The sequence below is a fragment of the Nelumbo lutea genome, chromosome 5 (assembly GCF_056320005.1).
Source record: "Nelumbo lutea isolate HS-2025 chromosome 5, American lotus-T2T, whole genome shotgun sequence".
Lineage (NCBI taxonomy): Eukaryota > Viridiplantae > Streptophyta > Magnoliopsida > Proteales > Nelumbonaceae > Nelumbo > Nelumbo lutea.
In genome coordinates this window covers 72,727,256-72,751,576 of record NC_142688.1, presented here as the reverse complement: position 1 = coordinate 72,751,576, position 24,321 = coordinate 72,727,256, and the positions used below count along the sequence as shown (strand labels likewise).

The 24,321-nt window shown below is 36.8% G+C and overlaps 1 protein-coding gene and 1 pseudogene across 2 annotated transcripts; both read right to left on the bottom strand.

The window, feature by feature from the left end:
• Nucleotides 1–5: 5 nt before the first annotated feature.
• On the bottom strand, nt 6–23,645 carry LOC148852886 (eukaryotic translation initiation factor 3 subunit I-like). The gene is made up of 8 exons (XM_088947411.1): nt 23,272–23,645; nt 22,938–23,153; nt 16,533–16,660; nt 15,159–15,278; nt 14,955–15,044; nt 2,895–2,981; nt 2,731–2,810; nt 6–451 (listed from the first exon to the last, which is right to left on the bottom strand). Exons 1-8 carry the CDS (start codon nt 23,453–23,455, stop codon nt 376–378), a joined length of 981 nt encoding a protein of 326 aa, XP_088803537.1. The 5' UTR covers nt 23,456–23,645; the 3' UTR covers nt 6–375.
• Nucleotides 8,750–10,078, bottom strand: LOC148852887 (ABC transporter G family member 26-like; annotated as a pseudogene). Its single transcript, XR_016099082.1, has 4 exons — nt 9,890–10,078; nt 9,496–9,815; nt 9,066–9,354; nt 8,750–8,987 (listed from the first exon to the last, which is right to left on the bottom strand). The product of XR_016099082.1 is annotated as an ABC transporter G family member 26-like (transcript).
• Nucleotides 23,646–24,321: the final 676 nt, after the last annotated feature.

The following is a 24,321-nucleotide window of genomic DNA, read 5'->3' as shown; positions in this document are numbered from 1 at the left end:
TCAAGTGTTCAAACCTTTTTATTCATGTATCTAAAAATCGAAGTTACTTAGATATCATAAAAGCTAAAATGCTCTAGCCAGCATGGCACACAAAGAACCTTCCATACAAAAAATGGACTTTCGATCTGTATCACCAAGAAAAAAAAACAGTAATGGTTTAACCTTCGGACGAGCCTGGCAATAGCAATTAAGATTTCAAGTTTGACGTCAGCACAAAATTCTTGCAGTTCCCAGTTTCTACCATTCGGAAGGTTCTCATCAAACAAAACTTGACATGTCCTGACTAAAATGGCATAAAATTATATCTAATGAATTAAAGCGTTTAACAAAATAATAAAACAGACAAAAATTTCTCCTTGTCAGCATGTTTGGGAGTTACATCTTGATATTGAAGTAATCTGGATCAAAGTGATGTAATCTGACATAACCATCTTCACCTCCACTTGAGAAACTACACAGTAGAAAATAAATCAGGAAATGAAAAATGTAAAACTAGACACTGAAGCAGACAAGGATCGTGCACGCACACACACACACACACATTTATATATATATATATATATATATATATATGCTACTTTCGAGTGTACACAAATTATGTTTTGTACAAAGAATTATAATAATACATGAAACCATGACTACACAAGCATCAAAAGGGGGGCAGAAAAGGACTATAACATTGCACTAAGACCCAAAACACTGTATACTACCATGTACCAAAACACATATATATTCAGAAGCACATTTTGAATGCATTTGAGCATAATACAGAGTAAAACGCATCATAAGGTAGTCGCATGGAACACCTAAAAAGTTCTAATTTCATGATCATTTCAAATGAATAGTGGAAACCTGTTGCAATAGTGGCAAGTGCATTCATTATATTTGTTTTAATTTAGATATAGTATCACGAGTCCAAAATCCAGACACCTGTTCAGCCCCTCAAATGGACCAACTTGAAACTCCTAAATACTCCCCCCCGACATCAACCCTACAGACGTTCACCAAGACTAAGCTGATTCACATAAATCTCTGGAAAAAGAAACACAATACCAAGCATCACGGGAGGTTAATTGCAATTATCAAACATCACGGGAGGTTTCAGAAAGCAAGAAACTTAAGGGGAGGCTTTAGTAATTTACCCTTAAAAAATCACAAGTAACATTCCAACATGAAGAAACTTGATCTAGTCTAAGCACAAAGGGAGTTAAGAATTATGGTATCACTCCAATTGTCTTCCCAAAATCTTGAGTTTACCTTAACCTAGGAGTGATCATTTCTAACCCATTCTAGCCCAGCCCGCAATAATACATTATTACAAATAGTATAGATGACTTCTTTGATATAGGACTAATGCCCGGCCCAAGCTAGTCTGGGCCATGTGAATCCGATATTGATGTAGAAACTAAACCATTTTGAATCTCCATATTTGGCAATCACTGTTCTCTCAGAAAGAGCATAATCTTCCCATGACATCTCCAAAGCCATTTCTTAACAGGTGTGCTTTATTCACTAGAATCATCTTTCCAACATATTCTTCACATGACATTTCAAAGTCATTTCTTAAAAGGTGATTTATTCACCAGAACCATCTTTCCAAAAGCCAATCCTCCCAAGAACAGGGGATGGCTAACCAACTTCCATTTTACCAAGAAAAATTTACACAGCTGTCAGCACTTACACTCCAAAGAAAGTGACCATCTGGATCTGTTCCAACTTCCAACCTCTAACCATTAGGCTACATTTCTTAAAAGGTGATTTATTCACTAGAATCATCTTTCCAGCATATTCTTCCCATGACATCTCCAAAGCCATTCTTAAAAGGTGATTTATTCACTAGAACCATCTTTCCCAAATCCAATCCTCCCAAGAACAGGGGACAGTTAACCAACTCGCATTTTACCAAGAAAAAGTTACACAGCTGTCAGCCCTTACATTCCGAAGAAAGTAACCATCTGGATCTGTTCCAACTTCCAACCTCTAACCATTTGGCTCCATTTGGTTTGCAGGAAGATGATAACAAACAGAACTTTGGAGACCATTGACTTCCCTCCAGATGTCTAAAATGTTGTTAATAAAAGCCCCATGATGTTTAACATAAAGAAAAGCATTAGTTAAAGGAAATCAAGAATTCAAAAAATCTTTCAGGGAAGCAATAAATAGAACTTCCTTAGAGCCAACCTCATTTGCTACAAGATCACAATAACTTATTAACTAATGTATTTTTTGGCTATTACTTATCAACAAATGTATAAGGCTCTTGCAAAACCACCAAACCATTTAGAATCCTCCTAAATTAGGATACCCCACCATTTCATTGTATTAAGTTAACAATATTGGTATTAATTTCTCCCTCTTCTAAGCATGCTTTTAATTAATTAAATTATTATTCTTTGGGTCAGTGTCACCATGCAAGAAATTTATTTGAAATCACTCCAACTTCCCTAGTAAAAGAAAAGGGATTTCGATACTAGATGATCAATGACTATACCAATGAAGGAATGATTTGATGGAAGTAAAAAAGAAAAAGATCTAAAGAAAGCATGGGAAATCCTTTTTACCAAGGCCAACCTTAAGGGGCAGGATTTCCCTAGTAGGGTCTCAGAATCAACAGATCCCCAGCCTCATGATCAGATAATAAGGAGACTTGTTCACAGGTTAAGAGCCGAACTCATCTTCAGTAAGAAGCAAATTGGAAAATAAAATGTAAAGATGAGAGATGAGAAAGACCTTCTTCCATCAGGATTGAATGCCAAAGCATTTATTGGTCCAAAATGCCCTTTCACGCCCCCAATTTCTTCTTGAAGGATCTATCCAGAGACAAATGTAAGTCCCCAAACATCATGGATCAAAACTTTTCTACAAAAAATAGACATAAAGAAAAGAGAGCTCACCTTGTGAAAGAATTTGGCCTCAAATTTCCCAGCACGACGATCAGTAGTTGTGACATGTGATGCTTCCTGACCACCTCCAAGTACCACCTGGAAAATGTATTATGTGTTGTCTTTAAGTAGATTAAGGGACAAAAGCAACATCCAAATACAAAAGCATCATCCAATATTCTGCAAAGACATTAACCATAGATGCTCTGCAAGCTCCCCATATGATGTAGGTATATATACACCAATGTAGAAGAGCAAGTAGCCCAAAAAGGTCAGAACAAGAAAAAGATACATCATTCTTAGCTCGAGATAAATTATGCAGCGGTCAAATTGCAAACTCAAACTGGCAATGAGAGAGAGAGAGAGAATGTGTATATCAATAGCTTACAGTACCACTACCATAGTAAAAGATAGCATTTGTTTACCTTGATACCCAACTTTTTCCTCAATATGTCCTTTAAGCTAGCTGACCTTACTTTTACAGTGGTACCTTACATGCCCAATATTTTCCTCAGATCACTTTACCTAGTTGACCTTTACTATTTCTTGTTCAAATTTCAAAGCATTGCTCAAGTGTCAATGCATATTTTGGGACTCACCTTAAAATAGGTTTAGGGTGAGGAGATGAAGTGGTATCTTGTTATGGTCATTGTAGAATGTCAAGGGTTTCAAATACTTCATATGGTGGCAATTTTTTACTGCAATACCTAACATGCCTAAAGATGTTCTCGTTATATCATTTTAGCTGGTTAACCCTACTTTTTCTTGTTCAAGTTTCAAAATTGATTTCAAAGTATTGTCTAAGGGTCGATGCATATTTTGTTTTTTTTTTCAATACTTGGAACAAGTATTTTGGTTAATACTGCATGCTGTCTGTCTGTGGGTCTGGCCTAGTTTGTTTTTTTTGTTTTTAAAATTTCAGTCACAGCTTAAAGTTATTTCTTTTTTTATTTTTTGGGTTATTGGAGGTAGATGGCAGAACCATAAATTTAAGTTTTTTAATTTAGGAAGGAGCTTGGTAGACCCTAAAGAGTATATACATGTACTGTGTAAGAACATGGCTATGAAAATGTGAATGATATTGGGATGAAGTTTTATGCTTATAGAAATCTTTTGTCCTCTATCCAATTCTACAAGAAATCATTACAACCATCAACATCCCTCAAATTCTCCATCAAGTAGTTCGCTCAACATGCATAAAGGACTGAAACTAATCCAAGTATGTTTTTTCTCTAGTTTCCACAAAACTTCCCATTTCGATAGTTATCACCTTAATTCTACCATCCCTGTTAAATTTCATGCTTGAACTCTCTCCCAATAGATATTTGTCACCTTAATTCTAACAAAATCCATCTCTTATCAGTAAGCTCCACCTAAAACTCATTTTTTTTAATTGGCAGTTTCTTTTGCGAAGTTTTTTTCCCATTCATGGAAATTTTGCCCAAGATTTTTTGAAAGATAAAATTTTGCCTTCATAAAAAATCTCTACATACAAATTTTATAGTGACTATAAAATTTTATTGAAAAATAAGAAGGTATATATAGGTTACAAGATATCACTATAAGCAGAACCTCACCACTGGCCAACATTCAAATTCCCCAAACCACACACGGCCCTTAGAAAACCAGGACAGAGAAAAAACAAACAACCCTGCACCAGGCCATAACAACACAGACCGCAAAGGAACAACCATCACCAGCCAACCTAAGAGAAAGGAAGATAGATCCCTCAGCACCCATCCCCTAACACAACCCCTTATATCCTCTGGCTTCGAAAGATAAACTTATTAGAGACTAAGACCCATTAACTTGACCTAAATTACATAAGCACCCTGACATCTATGACCTGACTCCTACATAACCTCAAGAAAGAAACTACCCATTAGGCCATTACATACACTCCAATGAAGATGGGCATTCATTCCTTCTCTCTTTCTACTCTAATGTAAGGAAAACTTTTCTTGCAAATGTCTCACCTCCCAAAAAGAGAACTTGTAATTTCTTGCCAACCTCAGCTTCATTGTGAACAACAGTACTAATATCTATTTTCTTCTCAATCAAACACACTTCATTCATAACCACCAGGACATTCAGTCTCCTTTCTCAACATTCTCCTTTACCAAGCAGATACTAACTTATCCAACAGCAGCTTCAGAAAAATCACATTTACAAACCCTCTGGTCCAACAAATTTGCCTGATGACAAATGTCCTTCATTGGACTGCCTTTTTAAACTTTTTTCTTGCAAGGGACAACCTCAAACAATCCACCTCTAAGATGGAGAAAAAAAAAACTTTAGAAATATGAATTGATCTTTTGAGTTTTCTGTGCTTTAATACGTCCACTCAAACTGATGATTGCATCCTACTTAAGTGAGGTTTTTCCCTTTGATTCCTTCTCATTTATATTGATCTTCTCAACATACACTCCATTACTTAACAATTTTTTGATTGCCAACAGAATATTTGTATTCAATGGCAATAGCAACCTTGCTATCCAAAAGATAAGATAGAAAAAACAAATAGGAACAGCTCGCAGCTGGCAAGACATATATGTTTCTCCTGTAAAGATAAAATTTAAACCCAGGCCCCAACATTCACATTTCTACAAAGCAGACATTGAACCATAACCCTGGTTTTTGCTACACAATCAACCAGTCCTTTGTCAGTCCTAAAAGTCCACCAGAACAAGCAGTTCAGACCTGCCCCTTAGGTTTTATTTGTGTGATGGATTAGTTGGTTGATCTATTAAAATCATCTGCATTTTTTTGTGTTTAAAAGTTAATTAAACTTACTCTATTATATAATTTAACACTTAAAAAGTCCATAGGACAACTTTGCAGCATATTGTTTTGGTCATTTAACCTTAGTTTCTTCGCTTTGTCAATGATTTGGAACAAAATGATAATCTGAAGGAGCAACCAAGGCAAAATATCAATGTAAATTTCCACAAACCTTAATTTCTTGACTTTTCTTCTCAAAATATCAACATATATACCACATATTTGACAAGATCACATATTTTATACAATATTTCCATATAACACTTTCAATAAGTTTCCTCTATTTGGATGATTGACATTTCCACCAACCATGGTTCAAAGTATCGATACGATACACCCAATACGGGGTGTATCGTATCGTATCTTTTGAAAAAGATACAGTCCGAAACGCCTATTTCCAAGTGTTTCGGACCCCCAATTTTTTTTAATAATAAAAAGCATGCTAAAAGCTTCCCAAAAAACCAAAATTTGAAAAAAAAACTAAAAAAAAATAGAGTTTCGGCCATTTCTAAGTACCGATACAATACGACCGAAACTTGTACCGTATCGATACTTTTAACCTTGCCACCAACACCAACAATTTAAACCTTGCCAACAGTTCATCCCTTAGAGAATTACAACACTATACTAGCCCCAAGAAGATAAGGACCTGTCTAGAAGGGCTGCGCTGAAGATTCAGCTAAGCTGGTTGCTTTGAAGCACTCTAGATAAGTAATTCAAAGGAGCTGAAGTGGACGGCCCTTCAAATGAACTGACTGACAGCTGATTCAGGCTGCTCTCCAGATTATTCAATAAACATAGCTTATACCCTGTCCATGTGGAGCCCACCCCCACAAGCCAAAAGCTGTTGGCTTCAGTCCTCCCAAATGGACACTAAGTAGGATTTCCCTCCACCAATCTGTTTCACAATCTCTACAATGTTTGACTAAATCACTACAAGAAAAACCGGCTAAGCCGGCGATTTAAAAAGCACCAGGTTAGATGTGTTTAGGCCGGCGTTTTAATCAAAATTGCTGTCTATTAGTTAAAAAAAGCAAAAAGCCAAATTGGGCCGACAGTTTTATAAATTAAACCGGTCACAACCCAATACGGAACTGGTTCAAAATTGCAAAAAAAAAATGAAAACGGGGCCACTAATATGGTTTTGTGACTTGCTTAGACGCTTCCCGCATTTCCTTCTTCAACGTGGAGTCTGCGTGCAGTACCTCCTTCCTTAGATTTGGAGTTTCCCCTTCGAGCTTAGTATCCTCTTCCTATTCTTAGAGTTAATTTCCTAATCAATTTGGACTACACATTCCGAGTTTGTCTCTACCCTTCCTCTTCCCCTTTGACTCTACCCTTCCTCTTCTAGTTTATTAATAAACACAAACTTTGAGTTCCCCTTAATCCCAAAGCTTTAGGGTTTTGAATTCTTTTATAATAAATAGAGTTCTGATCGAAGAAAGAGGAGTATCCTGAGTTGGAGCAACCGATTGATATGCTTCAACCGATTGGAAGATAAGTTTATTGAAGGAAAAAACTGCTCCATTCATTCCACTTCAACGGCACAGCAAGGTATTGTGCATTCATTATTTTTATTTTGATGGCATTTTACTAGCTAATAATTCTGGGGATGGGTAAAAGAGTTAAGGGAACTTTATTTTTTCTTTTGAGTTGTATGGTGATTCGTAAAAGCTGAGTTGTATGATGATTCCTTCAACCGTTCCAGTTTCATTGCATCTTCATCATCGATGAACTTGGGTGCTGATCCGAGTATCTTTTTGAATAAGATCTTTGTATGATCAACTTCAAATCGGGTGAGCTTGAAACAGTCAAGAATAAGATGATTGTCTTGAAATATCCTATCACAACAATGTTAGAGACTCTGAAATTGGATCTAGAAGAATATGGAGCACCTTAAACAAAGTTTCAAGGTTTCGAGCCTTCAATATCAGAGGTGCCAGCCTAGACCAAATACTTCTTCCAGTAGACGTGAATTAAGCTCCAGCAAAAGAAAAGCATAAATTTAGGACCAGTTCTCTCCACTTTCTAATATTAGTATGACAAAAATGAATTTTTAGGCACCTTGGCAATAGGATTTCTAGGTAAAACTGTGCATAGAAGATCCAATTCAGGCTTTACAGTTACCTTAGGCAACAGCTGACACATAATGCTGGCCTTTTGGAAAAGATATCACCTATATTTATGAGGTGTTTGAAAACTAGTTTGATTTCATTTTCCTTGTTTTTCATTCACACCAAACCAACAAAAATATTGTAGCAAAAGAAAAAATCAATAAAATATAGAAATCCACCAACTGACATTTAGGAAGGAATAGAAACTCCCACCCCCGGTTTCTAAGAGATGATAAAGATCATCATCATGAGCACAAAAATACAATTCATGATCCATGATCATTAGAGTTTGACAAAAGTTTTAAATGCCAGCTGTCAACCTGACAGGCTGACACAACCCCCTTCCTTTATATGGGCTTGGGACAAACAGTGTTAAACAAGATCACATAGGAGAAGTTTCTCATAGATGATAAAGACATCTTTAAAAAAATGAAAAGAGTTTTCCCTCACAAAAGCTAGTATAATGCAAAATATTCAAGTAACCAAATGGCCCTAGTTTCTCCCAAATGTTTCTTTCCTTAAAAAGAACTGTTTATGAAGATTGTGTGGGCCTGTTTTATTAGAACTAAAATACTGAAAGCTGACCTAGATGCTGAACACCCTCTCAATAAGCATTTGATCTAGATTTATAGCTCCTATAAGGCATAATCTAATTGTTGTCTGGGTTCATTATATCAGCGGGATTCAGCAGCATGAATTTTATTCTTCCATTCCGCTGTACCTAACTTTTGCCTTTCTGAGGTGGCGCTTTACCTATTAAGAGAGATTTATTTCCTTTCTAACTTCTTTCTTATTCAGGGTTGTAATTGAATACAGTTCATTCAGGTTTAAATTTTTTTTTCTAGCCTCTCCCTAGTCCATATATTTCCAAAAACATGATAGGCTTGAGTGACTATTCACCAAAGTAAAAAACATCAAAAAACACAAAAGAAAGAAATGAAATAAATAATAGAAAGAAAAAAAAATGTCTGAATGAAATGCTGGTGAAAATCTAAAATGTCAACCCCAGGTATTTATTCCCTTATTTGGAACACTGTTTTTCTATATTTCTTTGTTAAGGAAATTTTCATTTACTGTTGCTGATATAAGTATGATTGAATACCTGGACATAGTAACCTCCAGTGAGGATAAACAACATTAGGACCAAAGAGGCAATCATCCCAGCTCTTTTGATGCTTAAAATAGCAGCACCAAAGAGTTCCCCTGCTCCCTAAGTACAGAATTATATCAGATTAGTTGTTAACTTGACAGACGACCCAGTTAAATTATTTGTAAGTTCTCTACTTACTTGGCTTGTTATTACAATCAATAGTACTGAGAATAATGTCATGAAGAAGCAAGGGACTGTTCTCTTGAAGTCAGCCATGAAATATAAAATGAGCACAAAGAATGTAGGATACAAGATATAAACCACCATGTCGCACAGCGTGCTACATGAATAGTACATACACACTTAGTCTATACATGTCTGCTTTCCTTTCTTTTACCAAGTATATCTTCTCAAATGGGAAGACATACACTGCTCCAAATATTGACGACAATGTCCAGAAAATGCAGACGTATAACATCAGACCAACCTGAGATGAAGGCATAAACTTCTCAGATAAGTACGGTTAAACTAAAATGGTAGTGGTTAGAAACAAGTCCAAATTTCAGCCAGTAGGCTTGACCCCAAAGAATCAAAACCAGATGACTAAGAAGTCCTGGAACAACAATACCTGATCTCTTAGTTGTGCTTCAGTTCCAGTTTTGGATTTCCACCACAGAAGGCTTAATAAGACTGCAACTCCAAGGGACTGCACAAATCTTAGCTTGTCAAAGTAATCTCTGTATCTCTCTCTAAATGTTCTCCTTGATAATATCATAAACTGCTCCCACCAACTCATGGTCCAATCCTTCTTAACTTGAACAGCTAACTGAAGTGTTGTGGCATCTTTGCCATGCCATGGTTCTCTGCTTTTTCTTTAGGTTCCACCCAGACTTTGTACTTCAATTGTACATACTGATATATTGATATTTCATCACAAGATAAGCAACATTAATGTCCTTTAGTCACTGCTGTTGTAACTCATAAAATGGAAATGAAGAACTAAATATTATAGAAACTGTCACCAAGTCCTCTGGGACACTTATGTCGTTAACTTGCCCAGTTGCCAAGTCTAGCAAGAACTCTGCAAGGTTCATGGCTATCTGAGGTGCAAACCCCAATGATGAGAAGTACTCCATGGATTCTCTAGCCTTCCCATAATACACAGGACATCCCTCTGATATGAGCAAAATCTTGTTGAACATGTGGAACATTATTCTTGAAGGTTGATGAATTGTAATGATAATTGTCCTTCCTGCCTATGGGCCCATTGAGTGCAACCATTAGAGTAGTCATCCTCCTCTCTAGCAAGCTTCAGTGCTAGGAAGTATAAAAGAGAAAATGTTACCTTAGCAATTCCTTGAAGAATATGAAGAAGCTTATTTGCAGAGGTGGAATCAAGGCCTGAAGTGGGTTCTCCAAGCAACAACAATGAGGGGTCCACAAGAATTTCATAACCAATACTAGTTTCATCAAACCGCCACCTTCGATGAAATACAACATTTATGGCGGCAGTTTATTTAGATGACAATTAAGTCTAAGCCGGCGGTTAAAAAAGCTGGATATAGGCCGGCGGTCAAGGGCACCAGCTCAATAACTAAACCGGCGGTCAAGAGCGCCAGCTCAATAACTAAACCGACCGTCAAGGGCGCCAGCTAAATAACTAAACCAGTGGTCAAGGCAAAAGTGGTTTGAATTGCTGCCGTGCACTATAAAAGTCAGCAGTTCTCTAAACACTGTCAACAAAAGAATGGTTGGACCGGGTCCCTAGGACGGCGGTCTTTGCCTTCTAACCTGGCGTCCATGACCTAGGGTGACACAACTATAGATGGCAGCCACTGAACCGCCGGCTCATGTCTATGCCGGTGATTGAAATGGCTAAGCCAGCGATTTAGTGAGTGCCAGCTTAGCTCGTTTTTCTTGTAGTGAATACTTCATTTGTATTTTTTTTTTATTTTCCATCCTTCCACATTGTAATGAAGGATCTGCAATTTCACCAAAGGGGGAAACTACAATGGAAATCACTGAAGCAGTCATCCTATGGTCAGTTTAAGGGGAGAGAAATGCAAGAATTTTAAAGGAGAAGATTCATATGGCAGAAGCATTGATTGAAAGCATCATAATAACAGTGGTTTCTTGAGCTAAAAACTCTATCCATTTTCAAACCCTTCTCAGTAGATAGAATTATTAGAGGTTGCCAACATATAGCTTCACCTTCATCTGTAGTCAACAGATTGACTCTGCAAGTACCAGAAAACAGTCTCAAATTTAACTTTAATGGGTGCAGCATGGGAAATCCAGGGTGATCAAGTATTAGATGTGTATGGACACCAAAATTAGCACCTTCAAATTCAAGACCTATTGGGTAAGGTAACTCAAGAAGAGCAGAACTACTAGCTGTACTCCAAGGTCTAATAGATAAAGATTTCAACTATAACTGGCTGCAAGTGGAGTAGAACTAAGATGTTACAGTGGGATGGTTCAGAAGCAATAGCAATAGCCAGGGGTCATGCCAATCAGTGTTTTAAAAGCACAAGGCACAAGGGCCAATTTACACCCAAGGTGAGAGGCGCAAGGCAAGGTGCACGCCTTTCTGAAGCAAGGCAGAAAAATACAAAAAATTGCTAAAAAATCAAAATATGTCAGAAAATTCAAAAAAAAAGCCAAAAATGCAAAAAAATATTAAACATAATATTAATAAGAAACATAAACTTAAATTTTAAAATTAATGGTATAAAAAACCTATTATCTAAAATATAAATACATAAACATAATATGTAAAGCATATTCAAATGAACATTTAAAAATAAAATCAAGCATATAATGTGATGTAGAACATATTACATTCATCTTAATTGCATTACTTCAAGTAGCTAATGTGATGCAAAACATATTACATTCCTGATTCTACGAATCCCCTTTGTGCCACGCCTGGCCCAAGGCGCATCAAGCGCACAACTAGGTGCACCGAGCATGCGCCTTTTGAAAGGGTTGCACCTAAGACTTGGGCGAGGCGCCTACCCCTAAAATGCGCCTCACCTGTGTGTCTAGGCACAACTTTTAAATCATTGATGCCAATATAGACATATCCTCAGAGATCAGACATCTAGCTAGAAATTTGGAAATCAGATTCACTTAAAAATGTAATAGCATGGTAGATGTTTTGCTTAGAAAAGGGGTCAACAGAAGACACCTATACAGAGGGATGATTCCTAATGGAAATAATAATGGTCTAACTTCAAAAACAAAAACACAATATGGGGTCAGTGGCAGAACTAGCCCATATAATTGGGATGTGTGGCATATTCATTGATCATTGTATGTATCTTTTTTGTTGATCAATAACTCTGAAATTTTTTCATTAATTAAGATGCTTTAGGATACAACAAGTTGGAAAAGAAGTCAGCTTAGAAGCTAACCCAGGACAAAATTACAAATGTGCCCAAAACATCTATGTTCTTTGAACCCCTTGCTTTGCTAAGCTATCTGCCAAACTGTTGGCCGATATCCTAACCCATCCCACCTAAATTAACATATTCCTTGACATCCATTTAAATCTTCTAAATCATTCTTCAACTGCCATGTCACCCCTTCCCCTTTCTGTAACCATTTTATCATAGTTTTTGAGTCTCCCTCGATGATCAGTCTATTAATCCCCAACTCTTTAGCCTTCTCAACCATTTTATCATAGTTTTATCATAGTTTTCTCTAATGACCCCCCCAATACCTGAAGGGCTTGGGTTACCTACACAACTCCCATCAAAGTTCAGCTTCTTCCAACCATCTGTTGGAGGAGACCAAGTCTCAAAAAACAGTCATCTCGTAACTAATGAAGCAGCAATAAGTCCCCAAACCCTGAAGAAGTCTTCGACCTTAAAATCTGAAAACAGCTTCGAGCTTTTTACCCAATGTGCCACCCTCAATGTTAATGTTTCAACTAAAGCTTCCTTCCATTTTTCTTTACTTCCAAATATATTCCATCATTTCTTTCCTCCCAAATGGTCCAAAGTATTGCTGCTCTGGTGCACATCCAAAGAATCCTTCCCCTCCTTGTCTTACCACTGATACCATTAGGGTTGAATAAACCTTCCACCCTGAAGAGAGAGGACCACCTGCACCCAAAAAGGGAAGTAAACCAATTCCAAATAAAATTGACAAAAGGGCAAGATATAAAAAGGTGAAAAGCAGTCTCACCACTCAACTTACATAGGACACACCAATTAGGGGACAAGCACCAATTTGGTCTTTTCCTTTGAAATACATCAAAGGTATTAATACAACCATGAAAAACTTCCCAACAAAAAGCACTGATTTTAGGGGGAATAGGAGGGCATCAAATTTCTTTGACTAGAAAATGAAGAGAATATTGTGTGGCAACCATCGAATGTAGAAAGGATTTACAAGAAAAAAATCATCAGAATTAGGACCCCAAATTTTAGAATTTGACCCACCTTACCCCAAGAAAACTGAATTCAGCAATCCTAACAACTCAGATACTGCAAGAAGTTCAGACTCTCTAAGATGTTCAAAATCTGACCCACCAAATTTCTTTGATCATTGTATATATCACACATTCCTTCATATAATTTAATAAAGAGGACTCCATACTCATTTATCAAAACATAAATAAAGAAGACTCCTTTACCAATTAAAAAATGGCAGATCCTTTAGTTCTCAACAATTGACCTAAAACCTTTCTAACCACTAACCCTTCCCTTTTGTCCTAAAATGATCCCTAAACTCTTCTACCCCCATTTTTACCCCCCAATCCCATCCTTATATCATAGCATTGGTATTAGAGAAGCCAGATCTACATTACCAAGATACCTTGCCAAATGGCTCCTCATGTGAAAACTAACCAACCCATGATAAACACAACCACCACCAAAAACAACAGAAGAGGCATCACAAACAACATCAGACAACATTGGGACAGAAAAGGGTTATCCATAAAAATATTGCTTATGAGGCCTCAGACTTATTTTGAGTGTTACATTAAATACCCAATCTTACTAAGAATGCTACATTTTGCCAAAACTTCCCTTCCCCAACCAACCACCCCTCAAACAAACAGAAAGAGAATATTATTTAGATTCCATATAATGTATAAACATATAGTATCAATCAAAATTCTTTTCTCCCAAAACCTTTCTCCCTTGCAAAAAAGTAAAAGATAAATAAAAAATAAAAAATAAGAACTATCCTCTTATCTAAAAACAAAAAATAGGTAAAAGCCTAATCACTGAATTGAAAGATAATGGATTTTGACTTCCTGGATTAAATAAAAATGTAAAATTCAGATTTCCTTGACTCTCTATGAAGTAACCAAGAAAACTTATTTCTTGATCTCTTTCAAATCTTATACCATTTCTCCTCTAGAACTCTTTACATCTAAAAGGACATAACCATTTCCTACATCACTCTCCTTTTTTTCCTTTTTTCTTAGAATCGCAAGGTCGAAACTAGAAAGTACTTTTTCCTCCCCTTATCTCATTTGAAGATAGGTAAGATAAAAAAAAAATAGCAATAGAAAGTGGGAGTGATTTGACTACATCCCACTTTTGGGCACATTCCCAGTGAAAGAAATAAAAGAAACTCCCACTGACAATGAAAAAAAAATTGAAACATAGTAATTGTGTCTAAAAAACATGTGAACTTTGACTACTAAATTACTAATAAGACATCTGCCCTGTATCAGAAAAGCTTTGACCAAATTCACCCCCCAAAGAAGGAAAAATGATATCAACTGGCAGCATTTTCCTTTCATTTTTATTGTACATGAAAGAAAAGATCATATAAATCTTAAACATGTATTTGCACCTACCTGTCAAACTATTCAGGTAAATAGATAGATCATATGTAAACAAATATAAACATGTATGCACAATATATACATATAATATTATTAAATATATACCATGAATATATACACACAGTTCAGCTGATAAGAATGTGGAAAGGATAACTCTTTTTCCACCTTTTCTAAAACAAGTGGAAATTTGTTATAGCCACACCATAAAAATTGTACAGATCGTTATCAAACATAAATGCTCGTAAATATCTATTCACAGAAGCTGCATGAGTACATACATGATCAAGAAGTGGAGACATTGCAACAGCATTTACTGGCCGCTCTGTCACATATGCCTTGATCAACGTCAATGTTCTGGCATCCCAGAGCTGTCATGACCATGAAAAGAATCCAATAAAAAAGGGACATAACAAATCATTATCACAATATGTAAAGAATAAGAAGAAAAATCACAGAAACAGATGATTTAAGCAATAAAGCACCTTGGCAGATTTATCCAAAGAACCAGTGAGGAAGTTTGACCAGTCTGCAGATTTTGCCAAGGATGTAACTGTCTTCTGATGGCCACTTTCTTTGTCTGATTCATTAATCAACTTTCCTGTCTGCAAGTTCAAAAATACCCTAAAATTTGAGACTTCAAGCAAATGAAAATAAATAAAGCTAAATGAAAACAAGGGTGAAACCAAAAAGTAATATATTTTCCAAACAATACACAAATGCTAACGATAATAAAGTGACATGCAAATCATAACAACTTAGTAGCATTAACCTGAACTGAAGAACAATGGGAGTGCAAATCAGAATACATTTAGGATTGGAGACCAAACGATAACTCAATGTGAACTCTCACCTCTTCTGCTCTTCCGCTGCCTTGATACAAATATTAATTCATAACAAATGGGAGATTGAGAAGGATGTCACTCATAGATTTAGAGCAGGATGGACAAAACAGAAGGGTGCATCCAAAGTCTTATGTGATAAGTGAATACCACCTCAGATAAAAGGAAAATTCTAGAAAACAGTGTGTAAGGCCACCTATGCAGTATGGAACAGAGCGTTGAGCAGTTAGGAAACAGCATTTCTAAAAACAAATGTGTGGCAGAAACAAATATGCTTAGATGAGTAGTAAAACTAGAAAGGATAGGGTGAGAAATAAAATCATATGAAAGAAACTAGGAGTTGCTCCAATAAGTGATAAAATGAGAGAAAGTAAACTAAGGTTGTTTGGTTATTTAGATAGAAGACCATCTATAGCACTTATTTCGTTAGGAGAGGTGATCATTATAAGTTGAGTGAACTAGAAGGGCTAGGGGCAAACCAAATAAGGCTTGGGTGGAAGCAATAAGAAATGAGTTAAGCACCACCTATAAATTGATTTGGTGATGGATATGGCAAGGAACAGAATGGAATAACAAAGACTGAAATGAAGAAACTTAGTTGGTTGACAAGGAATATGTTGGTTTCTGTACAGTGGGTGGGGAGATCAGCAAATACTTTGGCTGAAGTGTTAGCAAAGCAAGGGGTAAATAGGGAAGAACTATTTTGGGATCAGTTGTGACTTCTGTAATTTATTCCTAGTTTACTAGTAAGTTTCTAGGAGGAGCTGCAGCACACATCTCTCCATGGGATGTTGTATGAAATCACAATTCTAAATCAGTTTCTGAGTTAATAAAATCATACTAATACTCATCAAAAAGAAAGAAAAAAAAAAACAGAATGGAATAAACAGGATTCTTGTAGCTAACCCCATGTGGACAAGGCTTAATCACCATCATTGTCATAGATGAGCTAATCAAATATATACACAACACCTTGACATAACAGGAAAATTATAGACATATAGATGAGCTACTGACCTCAGTATCCCAAACACGGATTACTGCATCTTCACCAGCGCTTATGATAGTCCTGTTCAAGGGCCCCCAGATAGCTCTATTTATTCTGCCTTGAGGCCCCCTGATTGTAAGCACAGATTCACCAGTTTCTGCACCATAATGGTATTGGTTATATCAAAGCTGTTTACATCTTAAATAAGCATTACAACCAGAAAAGGTGGCACCTCCAATAATATCTCACATCTTGATGAAAATATCACCATTGGTATAAAACTCAGGCACTAGAATATGAAATACACCTACCAAATATCCCAAAAAACTAAAGGAACTGTTACTGAGATTATACAAAGAACAGGTCTTCATTGTAAAAGTATACAAAGGCCAAGAGTCAATAAAGGTCCACAAACTATAACAGAATGAAAATAACAGCCTAAGAAGGAAGTAACCCAATACAACTCCTGACCAGCTCTCCTCTACAAAGGTACCATATCCATCCAATGACACCATGGGAGTTTTCCCAACCTGTGCCCTCTTATGTTTATTAATGATAAATCATTAATCAAAAAAAAAGATCATCCACATGTATAAATATGCTGGTCACTCTATAAAGGCAATCAACTGTACAGTAACTAGACATTGAATTATGCATAAAAAACTCTATCTGCACAACCCCAAGAAAAAGTGAACCAAATTCATTTAATCCCTTCTGTAATGAGGACCAAATAAGCAAACTTGTAACCCTGTTAACCATTTTATCCAATGAAGAGCTTCAGTCATCAAGAATTGCCCTACTTCTCTCTTTCTAGACCGTAAGAAGAAAGGAAAGTAGAAAATGTACCCATGCCAAGCAGTGATCAGTGTTTTAAAAGGCATGAGAGGCATACAACTGGAGGTGTTCAAAGGTCACATGTGACCTATTTTAGCTACACCTAGGCCCCTAAAAAGCGAGACTTCATTTCTCAACCCACCATTTATAGTTTTTCCACTCATCCATCTCAGCATACACATTTTTTTTTTGATAAATAAATGACAGCATACACATTTCTGCCACACTCATTTTTTGGAAATGTCTCTTGATTCAGGCAACAACTGTTTCGGGCATCCAGTAACTGTGATTATGATAGCTGGGGGATGACTTTCTTGTCATCAAGTTGTACTAATCTTATTTATAATCCAATAAAATTAAATTAATTTTCTGCTAATCAAAAAAATAAGGAAATGTCTCTTGATTCCACAACACTTCACTCCATACAGCATTGCAGGCCTTACAACTGTCTCCAGAACTGCCCTTCCATTTAGCCCATCCTACTCTAATTCTATAGTCAACATCATCCTCAACATCTCCCTCGTTTTTTTTCTCTTGATAAATGAACAGTAACTTTATAAAGAAGAGAAGAAAGTATACAATTAACCAAAAAGGATGCACGAGATGTTACCTCCCTTTAGAAATGAAAATATTATCACAAATAAAGTAGCCCAGAACGATTTCCCCTTGTTTAGACAAAGAATCAGTCATACCATTTGCTGATCTACTAACCCACTGGAATCTAACCGGCATGTTCCTTGTAAGCCAATTAAATTTCTTGATAAGAACCTTGTAGCCCCAAAAAACTGTTTATGGATCTGACAACCAACCCACTACCACCATGGAGTCCCCCTCAAATATCAAGTGCTCCACTCCAAGTCAGTTTGCAACCTGTGTTCCATGTACCGCAGGCAGTATATCAATCCTTGTAGAGTCACCAACTCCCACCGGTCCTAAAAAAAAGGATAGATGTTGTCATCCTTATCTCTCAAAATCCCTCATATACCCAAGGGCCCTAGATTACCTTGACTTCTCCTATCAAAAAGCATCTTTACCACTCCCTCCGGAGGAGGTCTCCATTCTACTTGTAATATATTCTTTTTAGAGGTTGTTCAGGCTACTTCTGCCCAACTTTTCCAAAAATCATCAAAAGAATAATTCGCAAAAAGATCTTAAGCTTTCACCCAAAGAATTGCCCTTGTCAATATGCACTCCAACTTGAGTTATTTTGTTATGAACAATTGAACCAAGTTGAGTTAACTTTTGGTCTCTGATCCCAAGTGTACCCTGATTTAAACTCCTATTATAATTAAAAAAAACATGGAATATATTCTGTTTTGTCATACTTATTTTACAACCTCTTGTTTCTAAGGTATTTTTCCATAAACTTAATTTTGCATTTAACACAAGCATAAAAAATGTATATAAATTGAAATTATGGAAGTCAAAGAAAATATGTGGATTTTATAAATTGCTTCAAGCACTCAACAAGTTAAGCTAGTATGATGTTAAACATCTTGTGTTCCTAATCCTAAGGAATCAGTCTACCACCTCCAAAAAAGGCCCCTTGAGACAAGCCCAAACAGGAGTTTGGGGCAGCATTCCTTGACCTAATCTTTTTAGCTGATATGTATAAAAACAGTGATAAACACTAATAATTTAACAGTGGACATGGTTTTAAAGAGCATGGATTGGTGAAACAGGATTTGTATAGCCAACCCAATATAGTCAGGATAAGGCATGGATAATGATGATCATGATGATGATATAAAAAGGGTGATCTTGCGATTTTTACCACAGTTCATTGTATTTTAGGGTTAAGTATCATATATGAATTGCTAATCAAAAAAAAGTATCATATATGAATTGTATCGTTGTGGCTCCTTTAGTGGAAACTTTGCTATTTGAAATCCTATTTGCAAGAACCAAGGCTTCAAGTATTTAAAAGGTCTTTATTTTTGTTTAATTTAAAAGTTAATAGACCATTATTGATGGAGATCACTTTGAGACCAAATCGCCACACAGAATTCATACTTATTTTTAGCATAGACAACATTAGTTTAGAGTTTACTTTGATTAATGCAAATTTTGAGTTTAATTGTAAAATTTCATTTTAGTTAGAGTTATTTGCAATTTTCATATTTGATAGGGATTTAATTATAATTTTCAATTTTTAGCTCTCTTATAAATTTACATCATATGTTAGGGGTGTATTATGATATGTTTTGGAGAACAAATTCTTCTTCTTCAACTTGTCTTCTCTCTCCTCTCCTGTGCTTATTCCCTTCTTCCTCTTGTTCCTTCCTCTTTTCTTCTAACAGGTGGGGCTGCGCCATTTTGGTATTAGAGCCAAGGCTCAATCCCATGCATCTGCCTAATTCAACCATTGAGCCAAAGCAGATGAATCTCAACCAACTCCAATCGTTGTCTCTATCCACTGACTTAACAAAGGTCAGCTGTTGTCTCCTCTTTCTCCTTCTTCTTCTCCTCCTCCTCCTTTCTCTATTCTCTCCAATCTGCAGTCAAACCTTACAACAGGAACTGCCTCTCTCTCTCTCTCTCCCTTTTTTTCTTTGCTTCTCTTTTCCTTCTTTCTCCCTTCTCCCCATCATTGTTTTTCTCCTTCATTCCCTTCTCTTCTCAACTCCTTAACCTCTCTTTCTCCTCAAACCCTCTCCTTCATTCTCTTAGTCTCGTCCCTATTGTTTGGTTCCATGTCAGTCACCCAACCATATAACCCGAACCAGCCACTAATTCAAATTAAAAAATAATAATAATAATAATATAGAGGCAAATGAACCAACCACTTCTTGGGTTAGGAACACAACTGCAAACAACATTGGGAAGTTGCTGTCTTCATTTCCTGCAACTAAATTAAGCAACATCAAAAGGCCTTCATCATGGAAACTGCTACTCACCAACAGCACACAAATTATCAAGACAGGGAAATTATTTGTCGTAGCCAAATCCAGAAAAGCTAGAGGTCACCAATCCAAAGGCTTGAGTAATCAGTACTGGCCAGAAAACACATCTCAGTTAAATAAGAAGGTATTTCAGGGAAATTCAATGTTAGCAGGCTGGTCATTGCTCTCTCTCTCTCTCTCTCTCTCTCTCTCTCTCTCTCTCTCTCTCTCTCTCTCTCTCTCTCATAAATTTGGAGTTTTAATTACTTGTGATATTTTGTTTGCATTATACTTTTATCCTATTATCCTTCCCTTAATACCCTATCATCATGGTTATCAATGTTGAATTTTCTATTAGGGTAGAAGCTTTGTCCAAGAGCCAAGAAGCCTTGACCAAATCCCAAGAAAAAAATAAAAGCACTTTTTGAAAAGAAGATACAAACCCTTATTTCAGTTATAAATGCCCTTAAAGAGTCTATGCCTAATTAATGAAACAGATATCTATAGCCATGGTTAAGTTCCCTGTTGAAGACTCAAGGAATGATCCCCAAGAGTCTATCGTAGGGCACTATTATCAATGTAGTCAAACCCAAGGTCCCACAGGTTCTAATGCTCAACAACCGGGAGTTCTCCCAACCCCAAGTACTATGATCCATGAACTACGATGAATATGGGTAAGGAGAACCAAGTTCCAAATTTAGGACATACTCACAGTCCAAAAATGCAATCTAATCGAGTGTTAGGTAGTGGATACTATATTGACAATCCGCAACAATTAGATGATGAGGATGATTTTCAGGAAAGTAACTCTAAGGATCATCCTAGGCATAGGCTAATATCTTGGTAGGCATCAAGAAAAATTCCCTCCACATAGTCAAGGTAGGATCCAAGATGACAGAAGAGATTTCCCCAAGGATGTAATACTTTTCTGAAGAGGTAACAGCTCGTGCCTCTTCAGTGGTGTTTTTTCTAAATTAATAAACTTCTTCATTCATCAAAAAAAGAGATTTCCCCAAGGATGGTGAAATTACAAAGAAGGTCAAGTTTTCTAAACTCCTCCCTTGCCATAAAATTGATGATACCTCTAATGTGACCAAACTATTTTTCAAGGAAATTAATAGGCTCCTTGGTTTGCCTATTTCAATTGTGTTAGATCAAGATGTTAGGCTTGTCAGTTATTTTTGGAAAACATTATGGAAACTCTCAGGTACTACTACTAAGTTAAAATTTTCAACTGCTTTTCACCCATAGACTAATGGTCAAACTGAGGATGTTAACATGTACGTAGTTGGGACTCAATGTTTCCCATCAAATAATTTGCTTATAACAATTCAATCAATCAATCAACCGGCAAAACACCTTTTGAGGTTGTCCATGGCTTTACCCTTCGTACACTTGTTGACCTTGTTCCCTTACCTCTTGATGCTCATACTTCTGCTTCTACTGATTCTTTTGTCCTACATATCCATGATTCGCATGCTAGTATAAGATGAAAATTTGCTTAAGTAATGAGAATTATAGACTTGTTGCAAATGCACATCATAGAAATCAAGAATTCAATGGCAATATTCCTGTGTGTCATGAGTATTACCCAAATCACTCCTTTAAAAAGTTATATACTCGAGCCAATAGCCCATTTTGCATCATTTGAAAGATAGGACCTAATGCATATGAACTTACCTTCAGACATGGGAATTAGCTCAACTTTCAATTTGGAGGATTTGCTCCCTTATCAAGGCACCTTTGAGCCTCTTACTCTACCTACAGGTCTGCCTATAACCAAAACTACTTCACCTTTAGTACCCATACCTGTTCTACCCACGTTTATGCCAACCAGGTCAAGAATATTCTCCAAGATGAAATTATCACTTCTAAAATAGGTGGTTGTCAACGTTACCTTGTGAAATGGAAATGTCATCCTGACACCAATGCTACTTGGATTTCAAAAGAGGAATGTTGCCGCCTAGACTCAGATCTAATAGAGCAATATCATTCCCTTAACTCTCCCAAGGAGACTTCCTTTCAGTTTCTAGGCTTCTTATAAATTCACATTATACTTTGGGTTGTATTATGTCATGTTTTGGATAAATACAGATTCTTCTTCTTCAACTTGCCTTTTCTCACTTCTCTTCTTCTTCCATTCTTCCTATTTTCATCTAACGGGTGGTGCTGCATCAATTATTTGTGTACAAACAACAATAAAAAGCAGTTTAGAAAATTAGAAGTTGATCCAGCATACAAAGGCAAGATACATATAAGAATCTACAAAAAAAAATAATAATAACAAGAAAATGCTTATATTTAAAAAAGGGGCTGTTCTGTGCAAACCTTAGAAGGTAAAAACTAAATTAATTTAGACAATTATGATTTACTCTTGGAGGAATATTACAGAATAAATCATTGGAAATCTTATGAGCTAGCTCATGAATTTTTGAGTTGAAGGTCTATAATGTTCATGACAAATTCATTAGGACTTCAACTGTGAGCCTACAGAATGCTCATGCAGTCTGTGAATGACATAATCCACAAGCATTTACAAAAGCATCTGAAATCGACAATGTAACCACTTCACCCTAGGTGTTTCCCAAACACCTCATAAATGCATACATGTGAATAATGTAATACAACTAACTAAATCAAAAGCCAAAAAAGAAACAAGATAACCTAGTCAAAACTCACAAATAAAAGACCTAATGGAATATAGAAGAAGGAACATACGGTCACTAGGGTCTCGCGCGATACGCTTCACATGAATGGCCGAAGTAAGTTCCATGAACGGATCGGTAGTGATAACCGCAAGCTTATCACCAATAGAAAAATCCACAGATCTAGTTGGAGAATCAAAATTGAATGTGTAAAGTTGAGTCCCAGTCTGAACATTCCATAGCTTCGCCGTCTGATCCGCGCTTCCAGTTATAAGTCGCGTAGAATCCCCTGAACATCAATGCATCAATCTCGCTATAAAAATACCAGACAGACTCCACTGAAATAACAAAAGGCCAAGATCGAGATTAAATTCTTATCTATAAAGATAAAATCTAAACGAGCTTACTTGATACGTCACAACACCAAACAGCACCGTTGTGGCCTCTGTAAGTCCCCAACCGCTCGCCATTATCGGCAAACCAAACTGTCGGCGTGTGGTCTTTCGCACAGGAGAAGAGAAGATCACCTTCTCTGTTGTATTTAAGAAAAGTTAATGGCCTCTCATGGCCTTTCATCAGAATTGGCCTCATATTCTCAGATATCCAGCAGTTCGCGCGAAACCCTACAAAAACCCTAAATTCAGAACTCTTTGCGGATGAAAAAACCTAGCAGTCGCCGAGAGGGAGACGAGCAGTAAAGACAGGGAAAAGAAGCGTCACTAGAGGGCGGTTGAGCTTTTATATGGCGAGAAGTAGGGGTGAAACTTGGGTGGACTCGGCCGGGTTTAAGATCAACCTTGGCCCATAAGACTTGGGCCTAAGTCCGAACCAAACCTGAGTTCAGGCCCAATCTGACCCATTTCAAGCTAAGAGTCATGATGGGCCAAGCCTGGTGAAACTTGTGTGGACTCGGCCGGGTTTAAGATCAACCTTGGCCCATAAGACTTGGGCCTAAGTCCGAACCAAACTTGAGTTCAGGCCCAATCTGACCCATTTCAAGCTAAGAGTTATGATGGGCCAAGCCTCAGAACGGGCAACCAGTTCCGTTTTACCTCAATCCCAGTCTCTGGCCAAAAACCGTTGAATCAGTCAACAATCCATTGACCCAAGTGGTCGAACCATCAACCAGTTGACCTGTTGAATGGTTTTTAACCATTTTTTTATTTTTTTAATTTTTGTTGTCAGAACGGACCATCCGTTCGAACCGGACGATGGAATCGTTGACCCAAAAATCGGTGGTTAGAACGGTTCCATTTTCAGGTTGTAACATCATGGTTTTTAAAACCAACCCATAGACCGAACCGGTGAGGGTCCAGTTATCAAGTCGAATGGTTGGCCCGTTCTAACAAAAAAATAAAAATAGGACCTAAAATAGGAGCTATAGCTCGAAGGCCACGTTTTGGGCTGAGTAAATATAAAATATTTTTATCAGATGTCAACATAATGGAGGGGCCCTA

What these genes read in the sequence shown, in the direction of transcription:
- LOC148852886 (XM_088947411.1), bottom strand. Translation starts at nt 23,455, where the DNA reads ATGAGGCCAATTCTGATGAAAGGCCATGAGAGGCCATTAACTTTTCTT. An exon ending in CTTTGGATAAATCTGCCAAG is followed by an intron (nt 15,045 to 15,158) that starts GTGCTTTATTGC and finishes TGGTCATGACAG; the next exon opens with CTCTGGGATGCCAGAACATT. An exon ending in TTCAATCCTGATGGAAGAAG is followed by an intron (nt 452 to 2,730) that starts GTCTTTCTCATC and finishes TCTACTGTGTAG; the next exon opens with TTTCTCAAGTGGAGGTGAAG.